General features: G+C 44.5%; 1 protein-coding gene across 1 annotated transcript in view; it reads left to right on the forward strand.

Annotated features, from left to right (window-relative positions):
- mpl (MPL proto-oncogene, thrombopoietin receptor) overlaps positions 1–25,347 on the forward strand; it is a 58,595-nt gene that overhangs the window by 22,466 nt on the left and 10,782 nt on the right. The window contains exons 3-10 of the mRNA XM_039735012.1: positions 104–279; positions 3,379–3,536; positions 4,832–4,985; positions 7,835–7,940; positions 8,036–8,214; positions 15,217–15,359; positions 18,836–18,995; positions 22,258–22,339. Coding sequence (XP_039590946.1) covers positions 104–279; positions 3,379–3,536; positions 4,832–4,985; positions 7,835–7,940; positions 8,036–8,214; positions 15,217–15,359; positions 18,836–18,995; positions 22,258–22,339 — 1,158 coding nt within the window. The remainder of the gene's footprint in view (positions 1–103; positions 280–3,378; positions 3,537–4,831; positions 4,986–7,834; positions 7,941–8,035; positions 8,215–15,216; positions 15,360–18,835; positions 18,996–22,257; positions 22,340–25,347) is intronic.

Here is a 25,347-nt window from a genome sequence, read left to right on the forward strand (position 1 = left end):
TATTCCAAGGAGGCACAAGCTCATCCAAAACAATGTCAGCAAGTCAAAATCATCCACCATATTTTTGAAATTCTTTCTTCGTTTTTTTTTTTTTTTCTTTCAGGTACTCGGTGAAGAAATGCATTCTGAGCAAGCAGAGCCTTGGCCCCCACAGCACACTTCACGTCTGCTCCTTCCCTAAAGATGATGTCTTTGCATACACAGAAATAGAAGTGACCGTGTGGGAAACTGGAGCTGATGAGCCCATCTACAAGCGGACACTGAGCGTCGAAGATGTGGGTCAGTGTGTTTGAAAATTGAGAGGTGGCCTTTTGAGGGGCCCGCTTTTGAGTTGTCCCATGAGGTCCATCCATCACAACAGAAAGTGAATGACCGACACACCAGTTAACTGGACTTACAGCCCTTATGCTGCGCAGCCCAACTCCGTAGCCACTAGGGGTCAGGACAGGTTCACTTATTCAGTTCAACTGGCAGCTTTGTGTGCCCTATCGATGAGTGCGGGAAATGACACAGCCCAAAGGTGCAAAATGTCGACATGCCAGCCGGGTCGTCCTGTTTAATTCTACCAGAATGAACACAAAAACAGATTGCATGATGGTGAACTCATAATAGCAAGGGGCAAATGAAAAGGCAAAGGTATGACGTTCCTTGGTGTTTATCTTGGTCAGGAGGGAGTTTTGCCCTGCAATCAGTTCAGTCGACCCTTTTTCAGAAAGAGTGGGCTTAGTAGCGCTCTGACGGGACATAATGATGGATGGACATATTCTTGGAGCTGCGAAGGGAAAGGGAGATGACACAGTCAGCAAAAGCAAACACACACACACACACACACACACACATCATCCCAGATTGGCACAGAATGCGCTCCTCTGATTTGCATGTGTGACTCTTTAGCCAACAGGGGGAGCCAATCCTAGGAAGTCAGTGATGTTCAATGAGGCATTAGTCCTGTAGTGTAACTCTTTAGTCGACTACTGACACACTGTGTGAACCAAGGGCAGACGTGAGTGGCAGCAGGTGACCCAGCCTGGTCAGAGCCAATCACGTGGACTAAACTGGCCACATTTACCGCACAGTTTTTTTTTCCCCTTTTCCCTTCCTGCCTTTCCACACTCCTTTTCAATTGTGTGTCCGTTTCTATGGCACTCCCAGAAATCGCAATGACCGCCCCGTTCCTCACAAATGTCCTCCTCATCCTATACTACAGTGTGCTCAGACAGAAACAGGATTTCACACAGAGAGACAAAAAGACAAACCAGAAACAAATCGATGTGGCAGTGCTACAACGTGACCACCAAATGCCATCTCCGCTTTGCACCTACCGCGGCCGGGATTGGCTTCAGCTCCCAGGAACCGTGAGCAGGATAAGCATGTTATGAAACGGATGGACGGACGGATGAGTGGGTGGGCTGCTACTCTTCCTCTGATTTTTTTTTTTTCCAATTCCTTCGAATTGAAGCAAAATCATTAAGTCAGCCATTGTCCAACCCGCTATATCCTAACACGGGGTCACGGGGAGTCTGCTGGAGCCAATCCCAGCCAGCATAGGACGCAAGACAGGAACAAATCCACCGGTCAGGGCGCCAGCCCACCGCAGGGCACACACACACGCACACACCAAGCAAACACCAGGGACAATTTAGGATCGCCAATGCACCTACCCTCCATGTCTTTGGACTGCAGGAGGAAATCCACGCAGACACACGGAGAACATGCAGACTCCACACAGGGAGGACCCGGGAAGCAAAGGGTTAGTAATAATAATAATAATAAAAATGAGGACGGCACGCTGGCACAGTAGTAGCGCTACTGGGTTCGCTTCCCGGGTCCTCCCTTCGTGGAGTATGCATGTTCTCCCCGTGTCTGCGTGGGTTGTGTCTATACTGTAATGAATTAAATCTACTAATTATCTATCTACAGCCCACCATAATGTCTGGGACAAAGACCTCTTATTCCTTGATTTGCCCCTCTGCTCCCCAGTTTAAAATGAAAAACAATTCAGACTCTGTGATTAAAGTTCACGTTGCAGACTTGAATTTAAGGGGATCTGCAGACATTTCGGTGTCACAACATTTTTTTCTACGTGGTTTCCCCCCTTAGGGCGGCATGGTGGCGCAGTGGGTAGCGCTGCTGCCTCGCAGTAAGGAGACCCAGGTTCGCTTCCCAGGTCCTCCCTGTGTGGAGTTTGCATGTTCTCCCCGTGTCTGCGTGGGTTTCCTCCCACAGTCCAAAGACATGTAGGTTAGGTGCATTGGCGGTCCTAAATTGACCCTAGTGTGGGTGTGCGTGCCCTGCGGTGGGCTGGCGCCCTGCCCGGGGTTTGTTTCCTGCCTTGCGCCCTTGGCTCCAGCAGACCCCCGTGACCCTGTAGTTGGGATATAGTGGGTTGCATAATGGATGGATGGATTTCTAACCCACAGACCCCAGTCTGTCAGGCTAAACAAGCACACATCCTCTACCCTGATCCTGAATACCGGTGCTCCACAGGGCTGTGTGCTCAGCCCACTCCTCCATTCCCTCTTCACAGATAACTGTGTCCCTTTATACGGCTCAAACTCTTATCATAAAGTTTACAGACGACTCCACGTTAACAGGACTGATCAGTGACACCGACCAACAGCCAACAGAGAGGAGGATCAGCACCTAGCTATAAAAAGAAGTAAAGCTGATAAAAAATAAACTTTACTATAAAGTTAATTATAAGTTAATTATGTGAACTCCTATTAATGTATTTTATTATTATTATTAGTCACTCAGTCATTATCCAACCCCCTATATCCGAACACAGGGTCACCGGGGTCTGCTGGAGCCAATCCCAGCCAGCTAAGGGTGCAAGGTAGGAACTAACCCCGGGCAGGGCACCAGCCCACAGCAGGGCACACACACCAAGCAGACATCCATCCATCCATCCATCCATTATCCAATCCATTGAATCCGAACACAGGGTCACGGGGGTCTGCTGGAGCCAATCCCAGCCAACACAGGGCACAAGGCAGGAACGAATACCGGGCAGGGTGCCAACCCACTGCAGGACACACACACCCACACCCCAAGCACACACACGGGACAATTTAGAATCGCCAATACACCTAACCTGCATGTCCTTGGACTGTGGGAGGAAACCCACGCAGACACGGGGAGAACATGCAAACTACATGCAGGGAGGACCCGGGAAGCAAACCCAGGTCTCCTTACTGCGAGGCACCAGCTCTACACACTGTGCCACCGAGCTGTCCCAAAATCAATAAGTGGATGTTTAAAACAAAACAACGGTGAGTGTACTGCCGGAGGTGTTTGTGTTGATGTCACTTTCTGCCGTTCCCCCAATTCTGATCTTCACTGCCCTGACATCCCTTTCTCTCATTGCCCTCTCCACAGTGCTGCCACCGCCTCCTGCTGACGTCTCGGTGTCCGAAGTGAACAAGCCAAGCCAACTTCAAGTGACCTGGAGGCCACCGGAAGGCCATATGTTTTACGATTCCATGATCTATGATGTTCAATACATCTTGAAGGATTCTCAAGTCAGCCACATTTTGGTAATGTCAGATTTTAATGTTCAATCGTATCCTCCAACTCGGATCCTGGGCCAAAAAAAATTCAACTTGGGACCAAAGTGGTCCCAGCAGAGTTAGAAAGAAAAGCCAAAATAGTTTATTGGGATGTGTTTTCTGGGACACCGTGGATTCTTTAACTTCATATTCTGAGGAGATTCGAATGAGAAGTGATGAGTGAAACAATTCATGCAAAAATGAATTCGGGGTGGGGGGCACCCTCCAAAAAAAAAAAAAATCACAAAATGGAAAAAATGTTTCAGTTCTGGTGAAATTTGTGCCAAAAACACAAGAAGAAAAGTGTTAAGTCGTGTCTGGAAGCCTTCACATGCATTCATTCTTCACGCATTATTGTTCGATCCCTCCGGTGGGCCCAAAGGGGCTGAGTTTAAAGGGTTAAAGTAACAAAGTGGATTGTGTCTATACTGTAATGAATTAAATCTACTAATTATCTATCTGCAGTGCCCACCATAATGTTTGGGACAAAGACCCCTTATTCCTTGACTTGCCCCTCTGCTCCCCAGTTTAAAATGAAAAACAATTCCGACTCTGTGATTAAAGTTCACATTGCAGACTTTAATTTAAGGGGATTTGCAGACTTTTCGGTCACACAACATTTTTTCTACGTGGTTTCCCCCTTAGGGCGGCATGGTGGCATAGTGGGTAGCGCTGCTGCCTCACAGTAAGGAGACCTGAGTTCGCTTCCTGGGTCCTCCTTGCGTGGAGTTTGCATGTTCTCCCCGTGTCTGCATGGGTTTCCTCCCACAGTCCAGAGACAGGCAGGTCAGGTGGATTGGCGATCTTAAATTGTCCCTAGTGTGGGTGTGGGTGTGGGTGTGGGTGTGTGTGTTTGGCAGTGGGTTGGCACCCTGCCCGGGATTGGTTCCTGCCTTGTGCCCTGTGTTGGCTGGGATTGGCTCCAACAGACCCCCGTGACCCCGTAGTTAAGATATAGTGGGTTGGATAATGGATGGATGGATTATATTATATTATGTTATATTATATTTTGTTATATTAATGCATACAAGTCGTTATTTGCCTGCATTTCCCTGCTTGACCAAGGATGTCACTATTTCCCAGTTTCTCCAGTATTTCCCCTTTTTCAAAAGCTATAAAAAGTGCTTTGAGTATTGAGAAAAGTAATATATAAATGTAAGGAATTATTATTATTACCTTTTGAAGATGAGCATTTAATAGTTCATGACGGAGTCGAAGGCTGCATGCTGTTGTCGAACTGACCTCATTTTGTTTGTCTTCTTTCTCATTGTCCGAACCCAAAGACTCCCCAGGAGTTGTTCTTCTATGACCTTCTGGACCTGGTTGGTGGAGAAGTGTATGTCGTCCATGTTCGCACCAAATGTAACGGGGACATATATTCCGGTTTCTGGAGTGCCTGGTCTGAGGCTGTCACTGCTGTGGCCCCAGAGACCTCAGGTAGGTACTCTCTAAAAAAAGCATAAATGTAAATGAGATAAAGACCCCCCCACCCCACTCCCTTCTTTGTCCCTGACACCCTGATGATGATGACACCCAAGTGCCACCCACTGGAATAACAACAAGTTTCAAGATTTGTGTACAGCATCCTCACAAGCTGCAGCAGCAACATGGCCAAACTTCTGGGCTAAAAACAAAAAGAACCCCCATCTTATAGCGTGTCTAATGTCACCTGCATTAATCCCAGTTGACACACTGTTCAGCGTAACGCAGAAACCCCCCAGTGCTGCCCACCCTCGCTTTCCGTCTATAGCCCATTTGCATTGGTTTTCTCGGACAGGCAAAGACCTAACATCCCAGCTTTATTTGGGGGGGGGGGTTTAGCACCGAGCCACACACCACAAACACATTAATGCCCACGCACAAATCCACATTCAGAGAAAGGAGTTCTATTTGTTTCCTTCACCCATTTTTCTCAAAAACATCTGCATATGCCAGCGTTTCTCAACCTTTAAGTATTTGCGACCCAAGTTTTCATAACAGTTTTATTCGCGCCCCCCCTAACATTTTTTTGAAATGTAGATGCATATTTTATTATACCTACTTAACTTTTATCGACATTTATCTAACTCTATATTTATTGTTCTAGTATCAGAATGTAGTTTAAGTTCATTTGTTTTGGTTTCAACAGATGTTTTTTTCATATTTTTGATTCTTTTCACATCTTCACACCCCCTTTTTGTAACTTCGTGCCCCCCTAGAGTGGCCCGCCCCACAGGTTGAGAACCACTGGCATTCAAATACACCAATGCACCATTCTCCTTCCACCTCCATTGCCCACTACCTCTCAACTCTGACGGGTTTAAATGAGGCGGTGGGCTCTCTTTTTAAATTCAGACACCAGAAACTATGGCCAGGCTTTCCGCAACATTTCCAGGGCAGCCTTCCCCCCGCAGTGCCCTCTGGTGGCACCCATAGACCCCAACAGGGCTGAGTTTCCAGACTCCAGCTCTCATGCCACTGTCTTAATCAAGTATAGATCAAACAAGAGGTGACACCTCTTAGCCGTGATAAACCCAATGAGCAAGTAATGTGGCTGCACCCCAACCCCAAATACAGGTACAGTTTAACCTTGGGTCACGACCATAATTCGTTCCAAAACTCTGGTTACAACCCGAACTAACTTCCCCCATAGGATTGTATGTAAATATGATTAATTCGTTCCAGACAGTACGAACTGTATGTAAATATATACATTTTTTAAAGATTATTAACTCTTTGAGGGCTGAATATTTTTTCCAAAAAACAGTTTCTGGAAAGCAATGGTTTCACACAGAAACCAATGAAGCTAACTTTCCTTCTTGCAACAAGAGTCCAACTAAAACAAAACGGTTGGTTTTGTCACAGTTTACAGTTGATTACCATCGTCAACTCCTCCTTTTGACAAAAGTCGACATCAGCCCTTAAAGAGTTAAATAGTTCATTATACCATAGAATGCAGAGTGTAATAGTAAACTAAATGTAAAAACATTGAATAACACTGAGAAAACCTTGAACAACAGAGAAAACTAACACTGCAATAATTTGCGCTATTGTGCTAGGAACCGCTCACTAAAAACACCGGGAAAAAAAATGAAAGTTTGAAAAATTCGGAATTTATACAAAAACTAACCATAAACAACCAAGAAAATTAACCTTGTATGAGTCGAGTTCTGGCATGAAGGAAGTGAGGAGGAACTGGGTGCAGAGGAGATTACAGTTCTGAGGTAAAGTCTGTGACGATGCGGGTTTGCTGCATGCTCCCATCTTGCTTCCGAGAGCCCTTAAACCCGTCATCGTCTGTAATGTTACCGATGAGCACAATAGTGAGGCACTACAATGGAGCAATCGGATGGTGCCAAAAGTGCCAAGTGCTGTTATTACAATCAACAAAGCAACAATCAAAAACAAAGTCCAAATTAAATAAAGTGCAGTGCTTCCAGAATCCTTCAATAAATAAATAATTACATAAAAACAGAAGTGAAGTGGAGGTTAAAATCCAATAGAAAAAAGTCTTCATTAAATACAACGAGATTAAAACAATGCTCGAAGCAGTCTCTTTAAAAACAAGCCCGGTGCATTCGTTAACTGCCTTCTCACGCTCTCTCTCTTTCTTTCTCTCTCTCACGCTCTCTCTCTTTCTCTCTCTCTCTCTTTCTCTTTCTCTTTCTCTCTCTCTCTCTCTCTCTTTTTCTCTGTCTCTCTCGCTCGTTTGCTGCACAGGGAGAGACTGAACACATACGGAAATCATCGGCGCGTACGAACCAGAAGGGAAACTGGCTTGTTGGTCACCCGAGTGTGTGGTCGTGAACAGATGCAAAAGTTTGGCGAACTTTTTGGTCGTAACCCGATTTGTACGTGGTGGTCCAAGGCGTTCGTGACCCGAGGTTCCACTGTACCTTAATTTCAGTTTATTGCTTCAATCACTCTAGATATCAAGACAAAGAATGTAAATTTAAAAGCCATGTGCTATTAGTAAAGAATTAGTACTCCCCTACAGCTCTGCCCACATAGTAGTGAAGCAGGACAAACTTTACAAATCAATTAAAAAATTAAAAAATGTAATTCTGGCCAAGCAGTAGGTAGGTACACTCGAATGTCACATGTTGGCACTGTATCTGATTGTGTTCAGCTCTGATGGGAGAGTATCCACCGTGTGGGGAGAAAAGCACATGGCTGTGATATCTCTGCCAATGAGCAGGTACCCTCAAAAAAAAGAAATCCATGCTGTATAGGCGCTGCAGATTGGCATTAATACCAGGTGGTCTGTTCAGGGGGGAGTTAATTGCCCTTTTTTTTTTTCCCCACAGAGCAGATCAACTTGCGCTGCTTCACCCGCGATTTTAACCATATCACCTGCAATTGGACTGCCATGGAGGACAAGGGCGTCTCCTACGGACTTTTCTTCCAGTCAAGGTGACAAACACATACTGTACATCTGGCTGTCACCTGCTAACCAGCCCCCAACTCCCAATGACATACATCCATTTTTTTTTTCCTGCTTCCTGCAGGCAAGGATCATGGGAGCCGTGCAAACACAACGCCCCGCTGCGTGACAGCGTCCAGTGGAGCTGTACGTTTGAGAACCCCGACACCAGAGACATTACGGTCAAGGTGAGCAAGAGTCCCGTGCAGGAGCTGCAGCTCAAGCACACCTTCTGCAAGGAGCCTTTCAAGGTCCAGCACATCGGTGAGTCCCAAGTGACCCTCATTGCAGAACCAAAAAATCCTTGTGGGGCCTTGTCAGTGTTTTGGGGGGGGGGGTGGGGGTTGTGTGGGGGTTGTGATTCAAGCACACAACATCAAAAAAGGCCTGAAATTGTCAAGTAGGCCTCTAGATGTACACCTACAAAAAGCACCTAAGCATGACATCTGTTTATGTGTTACTTACTCTGCGCAGTTCATAATGATGGCTGGGAAACATTTTTCATTTCTTGTTTGGACAACTTCTTGAGACCCCCAGATGGCACAATTATAATATGTGCTACCGATCCCTACAGCAAAAACAAACAAGTTGGAAAACATACACGTGGCGTAACATTCGAGTGTGTTTGGGGTCCGTGCAGGCACTGCGGCCGTCGATGGACCGAGTTCAGTAGGTCGGTTATAGAACCTTCTCGATCCATTTCAAAGTATGAAGACTCTATCACCAGGACTGGGTAAAAGGGTAAAAAAAAAACGGCCTGGATGGGACTCAAGTCCATCACACGGACCACCCTCACTCACACACACACACACCACAATTTGTAATTGGCAATCAACATAGATAGATAGATAGATAGATAGATAGATAGATAGATAGATAGATAGATAGATAGATAGATAGATAGATAGATAGATAGATAGATAGATAGATAGATAGATAGATACTTTATTAATCCCAGGGGGAAATTCCCATATTCCAGCAGCAGCATACTGATAAAAAACAATATTAAATTAAAGAGTGATAACAATGCAGGTATAACTGACAATAACTTTGTATAATGTTAACGTTTACCCCATCGGGTGGAATTGAAGAGTCGCATAGTGTGGGGTCTCGTCAGTCTGTCAGTGGAGCAGGATGGTGACAGCAGTCTGTCGTGTCGCTGAAGCTGCTCCTCTGTCTGGAGATGATCCTGTTCAGTGGATGCAGTGGATTCTCCATGATTGTCAAACTGTCCAGGTCCGTGCCTACAATAGAGCCTGCCTTCCTCACCAGTTTGTCCAGGTGTGAGGCGTCCCTCTTCTTTATGCTGCCTCCCCAGCACACCACTGCGTAGAAGAGGGCACTCACCACAACCATCTGATAGAACATCTGCAGCATCTTATTGCAGATGTTGAAGGACGCCAGCCTTCTAATGAAGTATAGTCGACTCTGTCCTTTCTTACACAGAGTATCAGTATTGGCAGTCCAGTCCAATTTATTATCCAGCTGCACTCCCAGGTATTTATAGGTCTGCACCCTCTGCACAGTCACCTCTGATGATCACGGGGTCCATGAGGGGCCTGGTCCTCCTAAAATCCACCACCAGCTCCTTGGATCTGCTGGTGTTCAGGTGTAAGTGGTTTGAGTCAAACACAATTTAACAAAGTCCTTGATTAGGTTCCTATACTCCTCCTGCCCACTCCTGATGCAGCCCACAATAGCAGTGTCGTCAGTGAACTTTTGCACGTGGCAAAACTCCAAGTTGTATTGGAAGTCCGATGTATGTTGGCTGAACAGGACCGGAGAAAGTAAAGTCCCCTGTGGTGCTCCTGTGCTGCTGACCACAATGTCAGACCTGCAGTTCCTGAGACGCACATACTGAGGTCTGTCTGTAAGATAGTCCACGATCCATGCCACCAGGTATGAATCTTCTCCCATCTCTGTCAGCTTGTCTCTAAGAAGCAGAGGTTGGATGGTGCTGAAGGCGCTAGAGAAGTCCAGAAACATAATTCTTACAGCACCACTGCCTCTGTCCAAGTGGGAGAGGGATCGGTGTAGCATATAGAGGATGGCATCCTCCGCTCCCACCTTCTCCTGGTATGTGAACGGCAGAGGGTCGAGGGCGTGGTGGACCTGTGGCCTCAGGTGGTGAAGCAGCAGCCGCTCCATGGTCTTCATCACATGTGAAGTCAGAGCGACAGGCCAGAAGTTGTTCAGCTCACTAGGACATGATACCTTTTGGACTGGGGTGATGCAAGATGTTTTCCAAAGCCTCTAGACTCTCCCCTGTTCCAGGCTCAGGTTGAAGATGCTCTGTAGAGTACTCCCCAGCTCCAACGCACAGACAGGCCTTCAGCAGTCGTGGTGATACTCCATCTGGACCAGCAGCTTTGCTGGCACAAAGTCTCCTCAGCTCTCTGCTTACTTGGGCTGCTGTAATTGTGGGTTTGGGGAAACTGTCTCCTATGCTGGTATCAGCAGAAGGATGGGTGGAGGATGCAGTACTCTGAGGCGAGAGTGGGTTAGGGTGGTCAAACCTGTTGAAGAAGTTGTTCATCTGGTTTGCTCTCTCCACGTCTCTCTCGACATAACCCAAAACAAAAAAAAAAAAAAGTAAAATTTGTGAATTGAAATTCCTTCTTGGCTTGAGCAAGTTAATCTGGCCGTTGTGATTTCCATGAAATGGGACTTGCAAAGCTGTTCATTTCTGACCAATGGTAGAAAGTAAAAGAAACAGCAGGCAAGCTTTATTTCAGTGAGTGTCCATTATGGATACCGGAGAGCCTCGTTCATTAAGCTGCCGTCCACACAAAAATAGGCTGGAAATGTGCAAATGGAGCTTTACACGCAAACATCGGGATTTGTAAGTGAAAACTTGACAGGTGAACGTGCGTAGATTTATGGGAACTCTGAGCCATGTGTGCAAAACGATGTGGAGAAACTGGGAAATAGTGACACCCTTGGTCAAGCAGGGAAATGCAGCCAAATAATGACTTGTATCCATTAATATAATATAATATAATATAATATAATATAATATAATATAATATAATATAATATAATCCATCCATATATTATCCAATTCGCTATATCCTAACTACAGGGTCACGGGGGTCTGCTGGAGCCAATCCCAGCCAACACAGGGCGCAAGGCAGGAACAAACCCTGAGCAGGGCACCAGCCCACTGCAGAATAGAATATAATATAATATAATATAATATAATATAATATAATATAATATAATATAGCAAAGGCTTAGTGTTGAGAGGTTTACTGACCTCGGCAGTGACATTCATGAGTCTGGTGACTCTTCCTGTGAAGTCTGTAGACCAGGGGTGTCAAACTCCACGCCAGGAGGGCCGCAGGTTTTCATTCTAACCCTTTTCCTAATCAGTGACCAGTTTTCACTGCTAATTAACTCCTTTTCCCTTTATTTTAATAGCCCTGTTTTTAAGGATTCAGTCCTCTGAATTGATTCGTTTCTTCATTAAATGGCAGCCAAACACAAATGAGACATGAAATGAGCCAACAGACGAGCAGCTAAACTGGGATTTCAAACTCCAACCAATCTGTTGATGAGAAGCTAATTCTTACTGTTAATTAATTAAGCCCGTTATTTAATGTTGTGGTCTGTTGCTGCTCTCATTCTGCCATAGCAGACATTTTCAAAACTGTTCATTTTCTCTTCGTCAAAATGTTTTGGTGAACTGAGAGATCAACCTTACTGAGACCTTCACTTTTCTTTATTTTCAGATATTGTGTGACGGGCACAGGTGAGCTGGTCATGTGGCATCTCATTTTGTGTCTTATTATTGTTTGGCTGCTAATTAAAAAAAGAGACAACTAAGGGGCTTGAGTCAAGTTAATTAAAACTAAAGTAAAAGAAGTTCATTAGCAGCAAAAACTGTTCACTAATGAAGAAGATGGTTAGAATGAAAACCTGCAGCCACTGCGGCCCTCCAGGACTGGAGTTTGACACCCGTGCTGTAGACGGATTGGGAGAGCATGAAGGGTCATGAGGTTACTGGAAAGGGGTGTGTGGTGCCCTCAATATCTATGCAAAAGGACGAAGGTCCAAGTCTTCAGAGTCCTGGTGCTTCCGGTTTGTGAGACATGGACACCATCCAGTGACCTGAGGTGAAGACTAAACTCCTTCATGTGTGTCTCTTTAGAGAATCTTTGGGTCCCGCTGGTTTAACTTTGCGTTGCTCATGGAGTCCCAAATGAGGCACATGACCTGCATTGTGAGGGAGCGTCAGTTACGACACTACGGCACATTGTTGAGGACCTGAGCAACTGGACCAGGCAGAGGGGACGCAGATAGAGGATCATTTCGGGAGTGTGGGACTGGACCGCGTGTCTACCTGTGGGGGGTTGCCATGTGTTTTGTCACGTGGTGTGTCAGTCATGCTCCCCAACCTGACCTGACCTGACCATATCACTGAGCTGTTATTATAATCTGCAGTGACATGACGAACATTAAACCTCAAAAGTGATGAATGTGATGCGCAGGACTGTATTGTAGTTCCCTTTTAAGAAGACCAGCGCTGCATATTTGCACTGAAACAGACATTAGGGAGTTTATCTTCTCACAGAGAATCACAGACACATGGAACAGGTAGACAGCAGAACTTTATGGACATCCAGATCTCGATGTTATTTTGGAAGAATTCAAGTGGACAGGACTGGCGAGCTTTGTTGGGCTGAATGGCCCGTTCTCGCCCAGACTGTTATCGTAATGTACGTTGTATGTGTGTATCCAGCAGGAGGCGCTCTTTCTCCCCTGGAATGTGTTTCTTAATGCAGAACTGACTAGAGCCAACACCATCCCTTTTTTACCCATGGTGGAAAATGATTACAAGACAGAGAGATATGGTACAAAAAGACATATACTGTATGTATTTAACTTGATTTAAGAGATCACATTAACTCCCAGAATATAATGCATAATCCAGTATACATCCACATTTACTGCAGTGGGCTGGCAAGTTTGTTTCCTGCCTTTCAGTCCTGCGTTGGATGGGATTGGCTCCAGCAGACCCCTGTGACCGTGTAGTTAGGATATAGTGTGTTGAATAATAACTGACTGACTGATTGACTGACCATATTTAAGATGGAGAGAAGCAAAGGGACATCCCAGCCAAGTGGGAGAATGCTGACAATCAGATGTCCCATCCAGCATAGTGAGCCGTCATTCTGCATCCTCGTCATTATAAACCCTCACAAAATCACATAGTCATAGAATTCAAGTCAGATACGGGTGACTACCAGAAGAGCTGGCTGGTTATTAATACCGTCCCCTGTTCTCATCATTTATCGCAGACTCTCCATCTCTCTGACCCGACTTACAGCTGTCCATCTCTCTCTCAGCTGAACTGTAAATCTTTGAAATAAACTTCACAAATTACAACTGCAATAATAACCTTCTTGGCCTGCATATGTGTTACATCTCCAGAGGATTGAAATTGAAGCACAGAGCGTATTTCAGTTCCCTTTTAAGGCAGCCAATGCTGCATATTTGCACTGAATAACGTACTGTATTTTGGATTGACGTCTTCCTCAGTGTGCTGGCCGACAGGTCAGGAGTATCTCAGCCAAGCTTCCCTCTTATCGTGCCTGCTGTGTTGAAAGCCATTAACCGAACGCTGAGGCACTACATCCAGTTTTAATATTATCATTAAACGATTTTATTTAACTTGACTCCTCTGTCTGTTTGCTTCTCTGGGTCAAATCTCGCAAATGATTTTAAACCCACTTTTGGAGAAGCAAATTTTTTCAAATTCCAGTCCACTATCGATGAGAAAACAATAATCTGTCAAAACCGATATGTAACAAATTTTGCTTTAATGAATGGTTATGCAATTCCAATTAATGCACACACAACAATGACAGAGAAAGAATGGAGTGAGGTATAGGAGCATACAAGAGAGAGACGCAGTTTTATTTACTTTAGTTATAAATGTACTAAAAAGAAAAAAAATACAATTAAAATTGTAGGGCGCACATAAATGAATTGATTCAAACTTCCATTATCCAACCCGATATATCCTAACTACAGGGTCACATGAGTCTGCTGGAGCCAATCCCAGCCACCACAGGGCACAAGGCAGGAAACAAACCCCGGGCAGGGCACACACACACACCAGGGACAATTTAGCATCGCCAATACACCTAACCTGCATGTCTTTGGACTGTGAGAGGAAACCCACGCAGACACGGGGAGAACATGCAAACTCCACGCAGGGAGGACCCAGGAAGTGAACCCACAGTCTCCTTACTGCAAGGCAGCAGCGTTACCCACTGCACCACCATGCCGCCCTGATTCAAACAATTAAAAGAATAGCTACTTTCATCATAAAATATAAAAAAAACTAAGATTGTAATTCAAAAATTTTTTAATCATTTAATTAAAAAAAAAAAGTGGGACGGAGTATATTTGAGTTTGCCTGTGGAAGTGGTCGGCAACAATTCAAAGACGGGTGTGGCAAACTTAAGAGAAGGGAAGGGGTGTGTTTAAAATTTAAAAGGGGTGTGAACTTTAAAAAAAAAAAGTAGGATGGAGTAAATTTAAGTTTGCATGTGGAAGTGGGCGGTGACGATTCAAAGACTAGGGTGTGGCAAACGTAAGAGATGAGACGGGGTGTGTTTAAAATTCAAAAGGGGTATGAACTTTAAAAGGGGGCAGAGTATTATGAGTTTTCATGTGAAGGTGGATGGCATCAATTCAAAGACAGGGGCGTGGCAAACCTAGCAGATGAGAAGGGGTGTGTTTAAAATTCAAAAGGGGTGTGAACTTTAAAAAGAATAAAAAGGGAATGGAGCAGATCTGAATAAACATATCTGAGCAGCATTTAGAAGAAAACATCTGCCAGAAATAAAAATTCACGTTAGGATTGATGTCACGTTTACAATTTTTAAAGTGAATGGAGCTTCGGCACACTTATGAAGGACTTCTTGGGATGTTAGCGAAGGGTAATTGAAGCCATTGAACTAACATTATGCCAACTGAAAGAAAAAAAGATGTAATAAATAAGATTTTTTTATTATTATTTAGGCGGTTTTTCATTTTTACAAGTGCATACACAAGATTGAGTGTGTTCCTGGAGTCCCCACAATAAAATAAATGAATCGATGTGAATCTTAGCGTCCGCATGACCACTACACATTAATCCATACATTGTTCATAATATTGGTGTGCAACTGCTTCTCTACAGGCCCCGGCACCAAAATCATGTAACGTACAAGAAAGGCTGGCTGTGGTTACACACTTTGTGTTTCTCTGTTGCAGTTCAGACTGAGCCCCCATCGGACCTGAAAGGAGACGTGGTGGACGGGAAGCTGCACCTGACCTGGAGAGCGCCAAACGTCAGCTTTCTTGATGAGATGCGCTACGAAATCCGGTACTCGATGGAGAACGACACTGGGTGGAAGGTAAGCGGCACTCCATGCGGCCCCCAAGGCACCATGGATGAGAGATAACACTGCGCCTAATATAGTGCCTTTCATATCTATCTATCTGTTATATAGCGCCTTTCATATCTATCTATTATATAGTGCCTTTCATATCTATCTATCTATCTAACTGAAAGTATAGACGTTGCTGGGCGTCATTGGCTCACAGCGTTCATATCGTCCATTAAGTGGTCATCCTCCATTAAGGGAGCCTTGAACCACAAAACCTTCCCATCCTGTGACCCAAGATATGGTCACGTAAACATTAGAAGTGGAGATGACCCCGAATACGCTGGCACTGTGGTTAAGTCTTTGGAGGTCAAGACACTGTGAGACCCTGAGCGAGTCACTTCACCTGCCTGGGCTCCAGTTGGAAAAACAAAAGAAATGAAACCAACTGCATCCTGAATATTGTAAGCCGCTTTGGATAAAAGCGTCAGCCAAATAAATAAATGTAAAAGCACTTGGCAAGGCACAAATAGGGGGGCTTTTGCAAATCCTTATTTTGTAGTAATAGTTTTAAATCTATTTGTCTTCGGGAAGAAAACAAATCAAAAACAAAATAATGCGTGGTGGGCATTTGTGCCAACATGACAGGAGGGCAATAGGAGAGCGGAGGGGATGAGGGGACAGCACAGACTGGATAGGAGGTGCACGGTGGGCTTAAAATAAACGTGGTAGATGGCTACACCACAATTATGGATTGCTAAGGTTATTTATTATAACATCACTTCTCTGTGGTTTTCTTGTTGGACCTGCGTATGTCAAGCCAGGCACACCAGGCCTACATTAGCTCTGGCGGGGTCCTTAGTTATGAGCTGACGCTGTGCCCACTGCTCAGCCAGCCCACCTCTCTGTCACTCGGTAGCTCGGTAGTCTCTGTCACTTTGTTTTCGAGAGCCTTTTAGCTCCACAGCTCCACACAGAATTGCTGGTCTCAGGTCCAGCGGTGACCTTCTGGGTCAGGAAGCTTTGGCTTCAAGTGGCACTGAATTAGAGTGCCTTGCGAAAATATTCACCCACAGCCCCGCTCAATCTGGAATTAAAGTGGACTTCCATTTGGATTTAATGTAATGGACATAACAAGACAGTCCTAACCAATAAAGTGGAATGAAAAGAAAATACCTTGTGTAACCACCAGGGGGCACCACTGAGCCCCAAACCCTAGACACAGTAACACCTGACATACACACACACACACACACACTCACACAATCATAGCTTTACATAAAAGCTAGTTAATAAGCTCAGCACATCAGTTACACCATCACAAAAATAAACTAATTCTTCCTCCTTCGGTCCTCCATTGAGTTTTGCCCGCTGCCTCTCGACTCTGACTCACTGATGTGGGCTCCTTTTAAGCCAGTATCTGGGAATGCCTCTGGTGCCATGGCATGTCTTTCTGGCCCTAAAAAAGCACCATCTGTACTGGCAACCAAAAACCCTGATAGGGTTGCACTTCTGGACTCCAACTCCCAAGCACCCCTGCGGGTGTCCTGACTGGGTTGTCATTTGAGGAACACTGTCATCTGGCATATGGGGGAATGGAACAGCTCCCAGTTCACAGCTTCTGATGGTCTATGCATTGTATCATGCCAGCTGGGCACAAAGCTGTTCTTTTATCCTAGTGGCTACTCCATCTGTCGTTTGGCTCTGGCCTCCTGTCCGGGTAAGAAACCATTCTTCTTCCTGGCTGGGATGCTCATTCTGCTCCTATACTGTATATATATTGTGAGCTGGAGGGATGATCGCACCCCAAATAGAGACAGACGCCCCTGGGAAAACCACAAACCCCGAAACACTGACCACCCTCACTTTGCTCCTTATCCCTGCACTATAACGCGTAATACAAGCCTCGCGCGGTACTCCGCCGACTTATAAGCCTTGCAGCGCCTGTCAGTTTTGGAATTGATTGTTTGCTTTTATCTCTCTCTGCTCCTAGCGGAACTGTCATCTCTGACTTGTCATGGAGCATGTTTAAGCTCATGTGTTTGCGGTGTCTGAATAAAAATCCTTCTTTTTTTCTACGACCTCCTGTGTCTCTGTGCAAATCTGTGACCCAAGCGTGACAATATAGTGGTCTGTAAGGGGCGCACCAGCTCCCCAAACCCAACACAAACAGACGTGTGACAAAAGTTCAAAAAACACATTTTTTTTATTTTGGTTGTGGGAAACGCTTCTCTCGATTCCCACCTTCTCAGCACAGTTATAAGCCAAATAAAGAGCGCACAGCAATGTCTTTTCTTCTTCTCTCTCTCCTGCTTTCATTCCTCCTACTTTGTTCTGCACCAGCCTGAATCTGCAGCACCCATGGATGATATGATGGCAACCATTTTGCGTTGGTATGCTCAACACACATAAGCAATTAGATGGTGAAGTGGTGAGAGAGAGACAGGGGATGATTAGGGGGCCAGAATGAGTGGGCCATGGTGGGCAATTTAGCCTGGACATTGGGGTACACCCTGCTCTTTACAATGGATCAATCTATCTAGTTATCTATTATATAGTGCCTTTCATACATACAGTGACATGGACAAAGTATTCAATCCTCTTGAAAGTCATCCTAATTTTCTACATAACAAAAGATTTGCACGCATATTTATCTATTCTGTATTTTTAATGTGAACTTTTATGCTATAATACAGTTCCAAAGTTATAATAAGCACTGTTTTGCAGATAATTAATTGGAGAAGACAAACTCCATTTATCTATTTATATTTTATATAGCACATTTCACATATCTGTCTGTCTTTCTGTCTATCTTTATATCTATCATGTGATAGATAGATAGATAGAAAGGGACTATATGATTGATAGATAGATAGATAGATAGATAGATAGATAGATATGAAGATACTATATAATAGATAGATAGATAGATAGATAGATAGATAGATAGATAGATAGATAGATAGATATGAAAGGTAGTATTCAGTAGATAGATAGATAGATAGATAGATAGATAGATAGATAGATAGATAGATAGATAGATACGAAAGGGACTATATAACAGATATAGATAGATTAGATAGATTCTTTCATTCCACCTTGACGTCTACTGCTAAGGCCTCAAGTTTATTTCCATTTTTAATAACAAAGATTTCAGATTTCTTTTCCTTACTTGGTTTCAATGGACGAGTCGCACGTAACTTTCTCAGAAGTACAAGACATTGTCAGACTCATCGGGTCGTGTAGATAAGTAAAGCTGCGTTTCATCTGCACAGCTCTGGCAGCTCACTTTGTCTTACAACAAAGGCTTAAACAATGGAATGAGAATCAGGATGATGACGATGATTTCAATAAATGAACGCTGAATTATCTGCATTTTCAGTCCTCCTCTGACTCCCCCGATGATCCTGAACAAGTCATTTCCCTTGGTTGTAGAGTCGTATCGTTATCGGGAAGGTGACGAGTGTGCAATGGCAGCCTAATTTGTTTTCATTTTACTGTTGCAGCAAATCACTCTGGCGGGTCCCGAGGCCAGCACCCAGATGGACGTGCGAGTCAGAAGCCATTATTATATCCAGGTGAGGGCCAAGCCGGATGGCCCGAAGCATCGAGGATACTGGAGTGAGTGGTCCGACGTGTACATCGCTGACTTCCCCTCCAGTTTCGGTAGGTGTGCCGAGTGTTTTATCCGTCCCGCCAGCTTGATTCTCCTGAATGGCAGGATGATTTCTTATTTCGACTATTATTTAATTTACAATCATCTCTTTTTATTTATTGTGTTTGATTTTTTTCATTTGTGAAGCACCTTGAGCTACACCTTGGAATGCACAGGTTACACAACATGGACCCAGTGGGGTTAATTTGGCTTTTCTGACAGTAAGAAACAGAAAAAAACACCCTTTAATGTCAAAGGGAGTACAGAATTAAATGATTTAAAAATACAAAACAATAAATGATGAACCCCTGCGGTCGTCCGAGGGAATGACGTGTTGTGGTAAAATAAATGATGGACCACCAACCCGGCCATCCCCATTTGCTTCAAACAAAATTAAAGAAAACAAAACATACAAAGGCGTCAAAACCACAAACCTTTAAGCTTTTGGAGGGGGCAGGGGGGCACAGAGTGAACTTGCTGTGAGGAAGACGAGGAGCTCCGACTGTCCAGTTACTCTGTCATCAAATGACCCCTCTTTCCAGGTGGTCTCACTTCAATTGCTCAGGAACTGGAAGGGCCGGAGTCAGTTGTCCTCACTGGATGGTTTCTCGGTACTGTGGGGAGAAAAAGGAAGACAACATTATCAACGGCAGCGCCCCCTCTTGGCATGGAAGGCACTTGTAGGGTGACCCCTCTGACACACATGCGCCAGTTGTTTGGCAGATGGAAGCCATGACAGCCTTGAGTTTTTGTGCTCCGGTCTCGCTCTTCATCAGCTCATCAGTCATTTTTCTCCATTCTTCTTTTTCTTCATCGCTCTGATCAGATGTCTTGGGGGTCCATGCAGGAGTAGCCTCTGTCAAGTCCAACCACCAATTCTCCATTGGATGGAGATCTGGACTTTGACTCCCCCACCCAGGGACATTCACATTGACGTTTTGAAGCCATTCCTGTTCGGCTTTGACTTTATTAAATTTGATAAACTTTATTAATTCCAAGGGGGAAAGATACCAGACTCACAGGACAAATACTTCAAATAATCAATAAATCGATAAATGGATATTAGTTAGAAATTCCAAAAAGAACTTAAAGAGTGGGACATCGGTGCTTGGGCTCGTTGTCTTGATGGTCTTCTCCCACCGTTCAGGTTTCTCACAGACATCCTGGAGGGGAATGGAGCCCAGTAGAGCTGCTGCCCCTCCAACATCGAGAGGATCCAGTTGAGGTGGTTTGGGCATCTGGTTCTGACGCCTTCTGGACGCCTCCTTGTGGAGGTTTTACAGGCATGACCAGCTGGGAGGAGACCCCAGGGAAGACCCAGTGCTCACTGGGAAGATCTCTGAAATGGCCTAGGAACACCTTGGGGTCTCACAGTATGAGCTGGCGAGTGTGGCTATAGGGGATAGGGAGGTATGGACCTCGGCGCTAAGACTGTAGCTCCCCACCCGTGACCCGGTTTTGGGTAAGTGGTAGGAAATGAATAAATGAGTGACTTGAAGCAGGGGTTCTCAACCAGAGGTAAATTTACTCCCGGGAGTAAATTTTGCCAGCTCAGAGGGGAAATTTGCTTAAAACAAGCTGAGGTCGTGAAGATCGTGATTAGTTCCCAAAGAGGACGGGAAACTTGCTTGTTCAACAAGATATCCAAAAATCGAAAAGCACGGACTGGCATCTTCTCAACATTCGTTCTGGTCAACTGTATTCTCATGAGTAGACGTTTACAAATAAATTAAATATGTGCTGCTATTATGCAGTGGGGCGCAGTGGTTAAGGTACTTCAAACCCCGAGGCTGTAGGTTCAAATCCCACCACTAACATTATGTGACCCTGAGCAAGTCACTTCACCCACCTGTGCTGCAAATGGAAAAAGAAAAGAAACGTAACCAATTGTATCTCAGATCTTGTAAAGTCGGCCAAATAAATCAATTTAAATGATTACGTCATTTTCTAACTTAAGCTTAAACGGCACCAGGGTTGTAGGGCTAGAGCTCATTCCAGTGAGCACAGGGTGCAAGGCAGGAACAAAGCCAGGACAGGACGCCAATCCATCGCAGGGCGAACCCGATTCACCTGACCTGCGTGTCTTTGGATAGCAGGAGGAAAGCCATGCAGACCCGAGAAGAACATGCGAACCCCACCCAGAGATGACACGGGATGTGAACCCCCTTACTGCGAGCCGTGCCGCCCACCTTTATTACTGTTATTGTTATGTGAATGCAACATAAAAATGTTAAGAACAATATCTTGAAATGTCCCCTTTGTTGATCGCTTTATTACGGTAGAAGTATAAACTTAAAAACCGTGGGGGTAAACTTATTTTGGACAATTTGACATGAGATAAGCAGGTCAAAAAAGGCTGTGGACCCCCTGACTTAAAGGTACAATAGTAGTTTGTTTGTTTGGCTATGAACTTTAGGACCCAGCAGGTCTGATTAATGTTTTAGCCCACATTGGACCACCCCATCATTATGTGTCCTTTGGAACAAACGCTAACTTAAGTTCAAAACAACAGGAGAGTTTGCGTTCATCGGTAGGCCAAGGAGAAGACACGGAGACTAAAACTTTCACTAGTCACTATAACGGTGGGGTCTTCCTGTCTAGCCGGGCAGGTCAGGGCCCAGGTCAGGCTGGGGGGCACACACTGGTGCAGTGCACCACGGCAGTTATGAAATTACACCTCTTTCTAGGTGGTCTTGCTTCATTTGCTCAGGATCCCCGACAGGCCTGTGTCCCCCCATTGACTCTCTGGCTGTGTCGACTCTTCCAGAGGGTGAGGGTCCCCCATCCCCTTCATAATGCGATCAGCCTTCCTGTGGGTGACTGCAGCAGAATGGAGTCCAGTCTGCCGTTTCGGAGCTGCGTGATGCTTTTACTATGGCAGGAGTGCCAATCCTGCCACGAACCCCCCCAAGTTTTCCTTGCAGCAGTGCCCGTCTAGCAGTGCTCGCTTTATTATTTTTCTAAAGTGCCCACCTACAGTGAACATCTTCTCAAGGTACTTTGCAAACATGGAGCTTTAGGACAATTTAGCAGCACCCCCTGCTGGCATACCACCCTCTGCCTGAACTACTAGCATGTCAGATGAGTAACTAAACCAGTAGGGGGCGCCATAAGCTGATGATATTCAGCATATTTTTCGGGACTGGCTCATCCACAGAAAGCTCCACAGCTTCAAAAGACAAATCAGACCACGCAGACCTCATTAAAAATGGACATTGCAGACTGTTGCAGCTGCTCACCTCCTCTCTGTTTCCTTTCCCTTTGACCCTGCAGTGACCGTCCTCGCTGTCTGTATCTCCCTGGCTCTGGTGCTATCGGCGGCCGTGGGGATTGCGACTTCAGGAAGGCTGATTCGGTAAGTGCGCTCTGCTCTTCAAATATCAACATCTGCTTTTTAAAGACTAGAGGGCTTCGCCCCCTGTTGGCTTTGCTTGCCAACCCCCATGTTTGGTTTTCCGGATGCACACTGTTAAGATTTTTTTTCCTTTGAATTGTTGCTATTTCATTAGTTTCACTTTAATTTCAGAACTTCTGTAAAAACAATATTTGGAATCTTTTGAGTCCCAATGTGCTGAATCTTTTTAATGAGGTCGGTGAGACGTGTTTAATGACTTTGTACCCTAATTCGGGACAGGTTTCTCTGTTTGGAATTTCAGCACAGACAAAGCGATCGACGTCATCAGCAGTTAATCATTTTTTTTTTTGCAAAGTAACCAATAAATGCATGTGAGGTAAACTCCGTTTTTGAAATTCTCTGACTTAAACTTCAAAGCCTTACAATATTTACATACTTCTGACATATCACCTGTGTCCATATATTCGATCTCTATTCACCTTTTCGTTATTTCTCCAATTAATAATTTCTCTTTCTTTGCGCTAATGCGATCTTTACTTTCTTTTTTTGACACGGTCGTTTTTTTCTGCTTTCATATTCTGTATCTTGCTCTGCATGTGTTTCGAGCCTACGTTTTTTTTTTTTTTCAGTCTTTTGAATTCGGTTTCATTTTCTCTAACCTGCTCTGCATGTGTTTGGCCCCCTTGTTTTTTAACCTCTTTATGACATTTTACTTTGTTTTCTACTCTTTGTCTTTTACTTCTGTCCTCGCTTTATCCTGCTTTCTTTCCCAATGACACCTGGTCAGTGGTGATTATTTTCCCTTTTTCAAGTAATAATTTCCATTTCCTACGATCTTTACTTTGTTTTTTATACTTTCTAATTTTCCTACTTTCATAGTCTTTAACTTTCTCCACATGTGTATCGCGCCAACGTTTGTTTTTTGAGCCTTTCGAATCCCACTGCTTTCATAATCTCTAACCTGCTCTGCATGTGTATGGCGCCACCATTTGTGAAGTTCTACTTTGTCTTGTACTTTGTCTTTTAATTCTGAGCCTGATTGGACGTGCTATTTTTTCAATTCCATTTATTCCGGGCTGATAATTATTTTCTGAATTTGCACCTTGATTATAGTTTTTCTTTTTTTTCTCTCCAACGCTTTTGAGTCTCTTTTCTCCGCGCTGCTTTCTTCTTCGCTTAGTCGTCTACGTTTCATTTATAACATATTGTTCTTATACGCTTTATATGCGTTGAGAGCCCTAGATCTTTGTGTGCTCAAAGCCAAAACACGACTGAGTATGTTTGCTGGCTGCCCATGCTCTTATTTATTTGTAAGTAGGGCGTGTCTTGCAAGAATCTCATGTTTTACGTCATCGCGAGACGCTCCTGGGTCAATCTCTTGGCACAAAGTCTCATGTTTAAGGTCCCCGCGAGACGCTCCGTGACCAATCTCTTTCATCTTGTGGGTCTTTTAAGTGTCTTCTGTGATCTTAACATGAAGATTACGTCTCGTCGCCCTACTGTTTCTCTCCAGGATAGTTTTTTTTTTTATAATAGAGAGACATTAACACAGGGAGATTCTAATGGGCTGGGCCCCGAGTTATGCTGTGTTACTCACGTGATAATGAAGCGATAGAAAATAAATGAATACAGTGGATACCTTGATCGATGTGTAAACGATCCAATCACATTTGGAGTTGGAAATGGTCGCCGCCTTCTTGCGAACGCAGATCGACATGGCGCTCTAGATCGGCACTCAATACGCATGCAGTTTTGCTTTCTTTGCAGGCCTCTGACATTTTGAAAATGACCTTCCCGTCTCTTGGGCGAGGCGTCGTAAAGCTTTCATTGGCGATCGCAGGAGACAACTGCGGATGTCATCCACAATGTGTTGTGACATTTTCGGTTGGCCACCATGAAGCGCAGGCAGCCCTGATCCTGTTGTCTCCAATCTCCGTGCCAGTTTCTGAATAAGATGTTTCGAAGGCGTTTCCCTAACGTTGCACTTCTTCCTGAATGCTGCACGAGACTGCTTGATGGAACTGGTACACCGATATGTCCACATAAGAAACGCCCTCCGCTCATTCGTGTACACCATCCTTCTCTGTACTGAATTAACTTTGTGTGCACAGAAGCTCACTGTACAGTTATTGCCAAAAGTTTGGAGAATGACACCAGTGTTGGTTTTCACAAAGTTTGCTGTTTCAGTGTTTTTAGATCTTTTTGTCAGAGGTCTCTCTGGGATGCTGAAGTAGAATTACAAGCATTTCATGAGTCTCAAAAACTTTTATTGAGAATCACATGAAGTTTATGCACAGAATCCATATTTGCAGTGTTGGCCCTTCTTTCTTTTTCAAGACCTCTGTAATTCACCCTGACAGGTTGGCAATCAACTTCTGGGCCAAATCCTGACTGATGGCAGCCCATTCTTGTATAATCAATGCTTGGGGATTGTCAGAATTGGTGGGTTTTTGTCTGAGGAATGACCACAAGTTCTCAATGGGATTAAAGGAGTTTCCTGGCCAAGGATCCAAAATGTCGATGTTTTGTTCCCCGAGCCACTTAGTTCTCACTTTTGCCCTATGGCTCAGTGCTCTATCATGCTGGAAAAGGTATTGTGGGTCACCAAACTGTTCTGTTCTGTCCAAAATGAACAGATGTACAGACAGACATGCAGACACATCACCCATTTGGCAAACATCTGCCACGTCCTCAAAGTTGTGAGAAGCACATCATAGATACCTGTATGTGATGCGTTACAGATGAGCCCCAATTAGGGTGAAACGTGTTGTGTTCTCTTTGTAAATACTGTATTATATGATATTTTATATTATATATATATATATATATATATATATATATATATATATATATATACACACACATCTATACTAATAAAAGGCAAAGCCCTCACTGACGGACTCGTCAACTAATTCTCCAACTTCCCATGTAGGTAGAAGGCTGAAATTTGGCAGGCTCATTCCTTACAGCTTACTTACAAAGGTTAAGCAGGTTTCATTTCGAAATTC

The sequence above is a fragment of the Polypterus senegalus genome, chromosome 14, assembly GCF_016835505.1.
Source record: "Polypterus senegalus isolate Bchr_013 chromosome 14, ASM1683550v1, whole genome shotgun sequence".
NCBI classification, from domain to species: Eukaryota; Metazoa; Chordata; class Cladistia; order Polypteriformes; family Polypteridae; genus Polypterus; species Polypterus senegalus.